General features: G+C 41.0%; 1 protein-coding gene across 1 annotated transcript in view; it reads left to right on the forward strand.

The window, feature by feature from the left end:
• slc7a5 (solute carrier family 7 member 5) overlaps positions 1 to 5,899 on the forward strand; it is a 19,935-nt gene extending 14,036 nt beyond the window's left edge. Inside the window, exons 8-10 of the mRNA XM_027167900.2 lie at positions 1 to 119; positions 1,052 to 1,229; positions 1,556 to 5,899. The exon at positions 1 to 119 is cut by the window's left edge and continues 31 nt beyond it. Of these exons, the coding sequence (XP_027023701.1) occupies positions 1 to 119; positions 1,052 to 1,229; positions 1,556 to 1,611 (353 nt within the window). The 3' untranslated portion in view covers positions 1,612 to 5,899. The remainder of the gene's footprint in view (positions 120 to 1,051; positions 1,230 to 1,555) is intronic.
• Positions 5,900 to 10,000: the final 4,101 nt, after the last annotated feature.

A 10,000-nucleotide genomic window follows, 5' to 3' on the forward strand; every position in this document is an offset into this window, starting at 1 on the left:
ACGACATCTTCTCAGTCATCAATTTCTTCAGCTTCTTCAATTGGCTCTGCATCGCCATGGCGATCATTGGAATGATGTGGCTGCGCTATAAAAAACCTGAGCTCGAGCGGCCAATCAAGGTGAGTGGTGGGCGGAGCTTGTGTAATAAACCGTTCGAAATTGCTGGATATTTTTAATATGGGGATGAAGCGGTCCTGGGTTTGAGTGGTTTTTCTCTCTCTCTCTCTCTCTCTCTCTCTCTCACACACACACACACACACACACACACACACACACACACACTCTTCTTATCTCTCTCTCTTTTTCTCACACACACATTCATCTCTCTCTCTCACACACACGCACGCACACTCACTCATCTCTCTCTCTCTCTCTCACACACACACTCTCTCACTCTTCATCTCTCTCTCTCTTTCTCTCTCTCTCTCGCTCTTTGTGTCTGTGTCTTTCTCCGTCTCTCCGTTGTGGTTATTAAGTCGTATATAACCGAGGGGCCTCGGTTCGATCGTTGTCCGCAGTTTCATTTAAATCATGACAGAAAATTTATGCCTTGTTTAACGAATTTGTTCCGAGTTCAGAGAAAGTTTATTGACCTTTTAGCCTCGTAAAACAAGCCGTGTTTTGAACATGAGATTAAACTTTACTCTTCTCTCTTCTAGACTCCTCTTCTTATTAATCACAGAATTTATATATCCTTTATATGAATATGCAAATTTTCCCTTTCCTGCGCTTTACCCCGCCCCCTTTCTTGGTAAATTCTGATTGGCTGATACAGTATCGTGTTATGATACACCACCACGATACAGGCTCAGAATAATTTTTAAACAGCATTTGAATAATGAGTACATTTAAATAAGTACATGCTTAGTTTAATTATTAAACTAGCTGTATAACACTGAGAATTAATAAATATAATTTTGAGAGTTCTTGAGAATAATTATCGCAAGTGTTTAACTCCAATTTTGTAGATAATCGAACTTAACATAATCTCCAAAAGTGTAACGTTTAAAACGCCAAATTGTTCTCAGCGTCCATTGGTTTTTCTTCCCAGGTGAACATCCTGTTGCCTATTTCCTTCGTCCTGGCGTGTCTCTTCCTGATCGTCGTGTCCATCTGGAAAACTCCAGCCGAGTGCGGGATCGGATTCGGCATCATCGCCACCGGCGTTCCCGTCTACTACTTCGGCGTCTGGTGGAAGAACAAGCCCAAGTGGCTGAAGCAGCTGATCTGTGAGCGCTCCGATCCCCTTCTTATTCTGTTATATGGAGCTGTTTAAAAAACGGGACAGGAAAACAGGAAATAATCGCTATAAGCGCTAAATCTAGGGTCACTCTAGTGAGCGGCGAAGCGGCGTTCGCCGCTCTGTGTAAATTATTTACAACGTATGGTGTGATGTTTGTTCGGTTCCCTTAAAATATTCATTCATCTCATTTCATTTTACATTTTGATGCACAATTTGAAGACAAACCTGCCATCCATCCATCCATCCATCCATTTTCTACCGCTTATATCTAAATGTATGAACATTTTTTTCTTTCTTTCTCTCCTTCCCCAGTCTCAGCCACAGCAACCTGTCAGAAGTTGTTGGACGTCGTGCCTCAGGAGTCGTGAAGATGCTGAAAACCCAAACAGAAGCTTTAGATACGAAAACAACAACAAATTCAAATATTTTCCCTCTGACCTCCACCTGTGCTCTCTCTCTGTCTCTATCCCTCTCTCTATCCCTCTCTCTCTCTCTATCTCTCTCCCTCTCTCTCTCTGTCTCCCTCCTTGTGTGTAAACACATCAATTCACACCTAAACGGGGAAAACATAAGACAAGGGACGCCGAATGAGTGCAGGATTCTTTACTTTTAATTCACTGTAAGACCTTATTATAGTTTTATTTTATTTGCGCTTACTATTTGCTTTATCTTTCCATTCCTGACATTCCTTTCAGAACTTAGAAGTACTTAGAAGTATGCAATACTCAGAAGTATAGCGTGGCCTTGTGCGTGTGTGTGTGTGTGTGTGCGCGTGTGTGTGCCTGCGGTGCTGTAAGCGTTTCTCCTGGTTACCGTATCTACCCATTTTCAAACACTCTACATGGTTTAATTACTAAGCGATTTCAGCTCACAATTCTCCGGGTTGTTGGTTTATCGGTTTGATATTTTTTCCCCCGGCTGTGAGTTCATTCAGAGATTAACGTCACGCAGTTAACGTCACGCACTGCGCTAACGTTAACTGTGGGAACATTTTCCTTCACCGGAGTTTTTGATCATCGTCACTTTGAATAAAAAACAAGTTCAACAGCGACACATTCAGAAAGAGCCGGAGCTTTGTGTTTATAATCTAAAAAAAAGAAATTTGTTTATTTCTACACCCTTTGTCTTTATATATATATATATATATTCACTTTATTTTTCTTTCTTTCTCTAAAGCAGATCGAGAGCAGATGCCTTATATGATCACAGCCATCTAGGAACCTTGTTTAAATGAGATCTTTGTTATTATTTAGGCTTCAGACGCCAGAAAGCCTCGCTGTCTTATCGTACCTCGTTAGACTGCTGCATGTTCAGCGTTGAGCGTCAGACCGATTTGTATATTTTGGAGGTTGAGATTTGGACATGAAGCATCTCCTGAGTTCGAGCCGGCTAGTCTTTATACGGCTCTCACGTAGGCGTTCTTTAGTCTTGTTGTTAAAACTTGAATGCTCTAAGCAGTGGCATTTTTAGAAAGTATGCAGTAAAATGTAGAAGCCTGTTTTCTCGTATTTAAGTGAAATATTTCCAGATGCTTGATAGCCGCAGAAGCACAAAAACACTCCAGAAAACCACAGAGCCAAATGAAATATTCACCCTGAGTGACCTGCATTTCTTCATTTTTTTTTTAACTTTGCTTAAACACAATGCCCTTAGACTTTCTGCTGATTGCGTGCGGTGCGATTTAGCCCTTGCGTCATCGCACGAGCAGTGCAGCGGTGCTTTGGTTTTTTGTGTTTTTTTCCGTCACCTCCTGACTTGTTCACTCTAACAGATCGGCGTCCAGAGCATCCCGTACCCCACGGATCAGCCGAGCCGATTCTCTTCTGATTTAATGTAACGTCGTTGAGCTTCGTTACATTCTGGGATTTTGAGTCCGCCGTTTGTTCCACCGTATCCGCTGACTCTGGACTCTGGATTTCTCATTAATACAATGAGATGAAAATGATGAAGCTACACTGAGCTGAACCCTGAAGCACTCTGATGCGCTGGATACAGACGACACTCTGCCCTTCGGGTTGCTGGTGTATTTGTGTTCCTGTAGTGGCGTGAAGTGAGTTTTAACTGAATGCGATCGATAATTTTTCCAAACATTTTCCGGTTTATGAGAACTTGTAGATGTTGCATTACAATCATGACTCAAGTTGGAAGAACAGCAAATATCTACAACCTACACTAGGCTTAGTACCGAACCCTGAGGCACTCCGTAATACAGAAAATAGTCTTTTAGTCGCTCGGCAATCTTTAAACTCGCCTGATTCGTGTTTACTAGATGAATTTTAGTTACGCTGCGCTTTTTAGTGCCTCTGATATAAAGACCATATGATAAGTAGAATTGTACATGTATGTTTACCTGTGAGCAGAACTAAGGTTCGATGAAATGTTTAGAAAGCCCTGAAAAATGTGAGATTTTTCGGGGGGGTATTTTTTTGGACGGAAATCAGAGTCGAGAGGTTTTGAAATTTTGCGAGCGATTAAAAAGGCAAGAAAGCAACCGGATAAAAAAAACTGCAACCGACAGTCTTTGATGTTTTTTATGTTGAACTCGTAGTCACGTCGTCTAGCCTCGGAATGACGATGTAAAGCTCTCGGCTGGAAGAATTATTATTATTTTTTTTAATATAAGAAATTAATAGAAGTTCTCTCTTTACACCAGAGCACCACGGCTAATTATTTTTTTAACTTGGTCTTTCACCCGAAGTCGATGTCAGCTACCTCACCAACATGTCGTCCAAGTTTATTAGCACCGTAGCTGTGTTGAGAAATGTTCATCGTTATAATCATCATTTCTAGAGTTTCTCGTGCGGGTCGACATCATCGCAAAACCTTCACTTTCACCCGTTAATGTTAACAGAATCCTGAATCACACGACCTTCGGTCTGCGTCCGCTCGTACATCACTGACACTTTGTTTGTGTTCGTTTAATCCGTTATCAGAAATCACCGATGTTGCTTTGGGTTGTTCTCGCTTCTTCTCTGTCGAAGGTCAATTTCCAGTATCTATTAAGATATTGCTTATTATTTTATTTTTTTGTTAGGAGGTGGTTTAGGTGAAGTTTTACAAATACAGCAGAAGTGTAAAGTAAGATGATTTTGTAGGCCTGGATTTTGTTTGTGTGTTTTTTTTTTTTTTTATGTTTGTTTGGTTGTTGTTTTTTTTTGAGTATTGGAGTCTTTTACAAAGCACAATAAAGACCTCCAGACTCTGATTGATTTCTGAGGCCAGTATGTATTGGCACTTACATGTGTGTTACAGCCGTGTGTCTGTTTATGTGAGAAAATCTTTAGCTTTTGATCGAACTAACGCCAATTTGACTAACGTACATTTAGTCCTGCTGACCGTTACTTAACCTATTTATTTATTTGTAGGGACTTTTAATATTTTTGTATCTCATTAGTGCACTAATATATTTAGCTTATTATTTGGGGGGGGGGGGGGGGGGTTAGACTTCATTTAAAAATCTTATTTTGGATATGTATAGGTCGTAGAGCCACTAACAAACTTTCCGCTGTACTTCGTTCGAAGAGTTTCTCCGTTTCTGATCGATGTTTGTATCGCTCGTGTTAATAACGTCCTCGCGTCGCTAAACGTCTCACTGACTGAAATAAATACCGACAAACACCGATCCGTGTATCGTGGAGCGACAGCCGGTCGTCTTTTGATCTGTTTTTGTTGTTTGTTTTTTTTTTTTTAACATTTCAGGTCATAAACTCGCATATCTGACTTCAATGCATAATTTTGCATATAACAATTGAAACCTGTCAGTAATTAACTCCGCATAATAGCGTTAATTTGGCGTCTCGTTAAAACACCACACGTCAAGGTAAAATCTTTCGTCGACTTCCGTAACGCTGAATCGTAACACGCGCTGAAGTCAGACGGAATTTCTTGCCGCGTCGAAGGATTAAATCAACTGCACTTTAAACCTCGGCTTCGGTTAGCTTCTGTTGCTACGTGACCTGGTCATTAACCAGCCATAGTGACGAAGGTCTTTTTCTATTTCTTGTGTTCTTCTTTATTTATTTTATTCATTCATTCATTCCTGTTTCAGCCTCTGCTCCAGAAAACACTCCACGCTCCTGAAGCGATTAGTTTTGCCTGTTTTTTTTAGTGGCTTGTTAATGACCTGGTTACCGCAGCTAGGTAGCAGCAGACCTAGTTTAATCAGATCTGATTACTTCTTTATGTGAATAAAAAAAAATCGACCCAAATCGACCGGATCACTTGAATCTTTAAGAACATCTTACTTCACTTTCTTACTGTGCTACATTATTAGGACACGACCCATTTGGATTGTTTGGCACAGAAGCAGGAAGTGAACTTCCTTCCATTTTACACAAATCACAAGGTTCACACACACACACACACACACACTGAGTTAAAGGCGGATCGTGTGTTCGGTCACACTCCGACCGGTTTGCGTCTAACACCGGTGTGGTGTTGTAGTGTGTATCAGCTGATCTCAGATCTGTGTTAAACTCTGTGATGTTCCAGTCTGTAGTCTGTGCTGTGTGCTTTCAGCTGATCTCAGATCTGTGTTCTGTAAAATGTTTGAGACAAATCAGTGTATAAACGACGTGTCCGTTTCTCTGCTGTTTGTGCAAAATGTCTACTGAATTTGTTTTTTTTTTTGAGAAATAAAAACGCAAACTTTTTAAATTGTTGCCGTCGTGTGATGATTTCTCGACAGCTGTATGATTTTGGGGGGGCACGGTGGCTTAGTGGGTAGCACGTTCGCCTCACACCTCCAGGGTCGGTGTTCGATTCCCGCCTCCGCCTTGTGTGTGCGGAGTTTGCATGTTCTCCCCGTACCTCGGGGGTTTCCTCCGGGTACTCCGGTTTCCTCCCCCGGTCCAAAGACATGCATGGTAGGTTGATTGGCATCTCTGGAAAATTGTCCGTAGTGAGTGAATGAGAGTGTGTGTGCCCTGTGATGAGTTGGCACTCCGTCCAGGGTGTATCCTGCCTTGATGCCCGATGACGCCTGAGATAGGCACAGGCTTCCCGTGACCCGAGAAGTTCGGATAAAGCGGTAGAAAATGAATGAATGAATGTATCATTTTGTTTATTAATTTGTCCAGAGACGATTTATTCTTTCTTCTTCCAAAGCGATTTATAAAAGAGTTTTTAATCCGTTACAGTTAATGTGGTGGTACGTCTGTGAAACTTCCTGTTCCTGTCGCTTTAAAATCAAAAAGCAGCGTGTAAAGTTACGGATAAAACACAGAGAATCTCCTCGGTTCTGAAGGTGATGACTACACGGCGCTGACACTGGAGACTCCTTCCATAACCGTTAAATAAATACAACGGTCTTATCTTAATGAGTACACACCGTATTTTCAGATCGCTGTGAAGGAGCTGTTACTATGGAAACCATAACGTACGGGGGCAATTTTTTAGTAAAAAATGTTTTTAAATAATTAAGTAAAATTATGCAATCTACTGAGATGTAAAATAGAGTCAGATATATGAGGAAAGTTTATGATTCTTACTGGAAAAATATGAAATAATTATATTTGTCAATTTACCAAAAGATTTTTTTTTTTTTTTTAATAAATAATTTATTATTAAACATCACCCCACTTCAGCTGGAGCAGTGTATGTGAGACCCAGCTGTGGTGTTCTGTTCCAGTCCTCCTGCTTGTGTGAGCTGATTTCGTTGTGTTAGTGCATGAGAAACTGGTAAACACTAAACCCTCAGAGATCTGATCCTCCGGTCTGTGGTCTGATGTCCCACTGGAGTAAAACACTGTGCTTCGGTCCCGTTGCTCGGCTACATCCGTCTCGTGACTGCTGTAGGAAGGATCTCGTGACCTCGAGCGGGCTTGAAAACATTTTCCCTCAGGATGAAAAGCAACGTTTACTATAATCATGTGACCTTTCCTTCTGAAGACACGCTGCTGTGCGTCATATTCCTTCAGCTTCCATACAAAGATCTCTAAAGATAAATAATATACATACAGTAATGTACTGAATAAATAATACTGCGCCAGAGAAATGTGGTCCCTGTACACACAGAGAGAGAGAGAGAGAGAGAGAGAGAGAGACCGACAGAAGGACAAAGAGAGAGAGACAGACAAACAGAGAGAGAGGGACAAAGAGAGAGAGAGAGGAATAAAGAGAGAGAGACAGAGGGACAGAGAGAGAGAGAGAGAGAGGAACAAAGAGTGAGAGAGACAGAGAGAGACAGACAGACAGACAGAGAGGAACAAATAGAGAGAGAGACAGAGAGTCAAAGAAGAGAGAAAGAAAGAAAGAAGAAAGAAAGAAGCTTCAGTCAGTAACAGACACACAAGTCTACAGCCATTAGACTCTGACCCTGGGTCAGTACTGTACAGTCAGTACATTTGTCAGTACTTTCCTTTGTGTTTCACAATTTTGTTAGATATAATGGATGTGACTTTAGATTTAGATGACTGATGATTTAGACCTGCAGTTAAAACAGTGCCCATAAATATATATTATTAAAATATATGAACTAAATATCATAGCTACATTACAGTAACTAGTAAATAAATCCAGTGTAAATCGTGCTAGTTACTAAAGAAAACAATCAAACGAACATCAAATCCGTGCTAGCGTCTACAATATTATACAGAGAAATAAAGATTGTTTACATTTTACTTTTAGCAAATTTGTTCCTTTAATGAATCACATTCCATGTGACTAATAACTTGGATAATTTTATGTTTATGTTAAAAAAAAAAAATCAAATAGTTAAATGAGGTAATTATGAAGCTAAGAGTCTGAGTGGCTCCAGAACCTGTCATGGAGAACTGGGCTACGAGACTCAGTTCCTCACAGGATTGATGTGATATTATTTTATGTAATAAACGTCGTGTACCAGAAAAGATTCAGTCTGATCATTTCTGCACTTTCTCTGGAGGACGGTCTGTAGGCCTGTACACATATACACACGTGTGACTGAACCATTCACGTCATCAGAACCCAAACAGGACCCTTGCTCTATTTGTGGTCTTTGTATTCTGCAAACTGAGATCTTTAATAAAGTCATCAAGAGCTGCTTTGAGCTTTTACTCAGAGAGCAAAGAAAATTTACTTCCTGTGTATTAAAGGGAATGTGGCAGATTTGGATTAAATGTCACCGATCAGTAAACACGGTGCAGCAAATCACAGTGTGGACTTTGGAAAAGCATCAAGAAAGGAACCTCGGCATTAACCATCGAGCCTGAGAGCGATCACAGGTGGAACTAAACTGCTCTGTTTTTTTTAGATATATGTTTATAGAGAGACATCTATAGTGAGATAGGATCTGATCTGAAAAACGTACAGAGAGGAAATTGTATCCTGGAGAAAGTCTCAATAATAATAATAATAATAATAAAAATAATGGGGTGTTCACGGTGGCTTAGTGGTTAGCACGTTCGCCTCACACCTCCAGGGTTGGGGGTTCGATTCCCGCCTCCACCTTGTGTGTGTGGAGTTTGCATGTTCTCCCCGTGCCTCGGGGGTTTCCTCCGGGTACTCCGGTTTCCTCCCCCGGTCCAAAGACATGCATGGTAGGTTGATTGGCATCTCTGGAAAAATTGTCCGTAGTGTGTGTGTAGAATGAGAGTGTGTGTGTCCTGTGATGGGTTGGCACTCCGTCCAGGGTGTATCCTGCCTCGATGCCCGATGACGCCTGAGATCCCGTGACCCGAGAAGTTCGGATAAGGATAAGGATGCGAAAACACGACCTTCTGATCTCAAAGCCACTCATCACCTGAGCCAACTACAATTCAACTACAATAGTGTAACTAATTTGTGTTGGTTTAAACACCTCCATTACTGAATTAACTCCCACCGAGAGATCACAGTGAGTTAAGCTAGTTGAGGTGTTCAGGTAACAATCAGACCCTTAAAGCTCAGCTTATTTATCAGCCACATGAGCGAATGTAGTGGATCATGTGTTACTTTATCCTGTAGAAGATATTAATGGAAGATTTAGGATCCTAACAACACCGAGGAATGTGAGACGTGTGGCACTCAAACCTTTAGGAGAAGGTGAGTTAAACCAGTAGAGTAGTGAGCTGAAGGGAGCTTCTAACTTGTCCTATAGTTCAAAGCCAAAGGCACGGCTGAACACGTGAAGCATTTTAGTCTGAGGCATTTTAGGTTCGGGCAATGTGTAACTTCACAGTGTCATGTGGATTTGGAGCCTTGTGACGTTCATATGAACAGATGGAGAGAAGGTTAATGACCTCATTACTCAGGGGCGTTAATGTCATTAGCCGTTAATGCCAAGGAAAGATCTGAAGAGATTTGAGGTGATTTATGTGTATCTGACATTAGCCTTTCACAACGTGTGTGTGTGTGTGTGTGTGTGTGTGTGTGTGTGTGTGTGTGTGTGTGTGTGTGTGTGTGTGTGTGTGTGAGAGAGAGAGAGAGAGAGAGAGAGAGATAGTGTGGACATATCGCAGGGTGAACCGCACTCTTAGACCTTTAACAGAATATTAACTAATTTAAACTAAACTTTACTGATAACACTAAAATTGATACAAATAAAACAACGAGAAGACTCTGCAGACCTGGATGAGAATGAGCAAACTTCTTTATTGCAGTCAATCAGCCAACGCTTCCATTGAGCTCAAGGAAAAATCTCTAAGTCAAAAGCAATCAAATGAAAAACCCAAAAGAGCTGTAACCCAAAAAGTTCTACACGTTCAACTAGTTTCCCAAAAATTCAAAAACTTATGAACTTTGTTATGATCTCAGTCTGTCACTTCCCAGTCTGGGCTTGCACATGCTTATTTTAAGCCT

Source organism: Tachysurus fulvidraco, chromosome 17 (assembly GCF_022655615.1).
Source record: "Tachysurus fulvidraco isolate hzauxx_2018 chromosome 17, HZAU_PFXX_2.0, whole genome shotgun sequence".
NCBI classification, from domain to species: domain Eukaryota; kingdom Metazoa; phylum Chordata; class Actinopteri; order Siluriformes; family Bagridae; genus Tachysurus; species Tachysurus fulvidraco.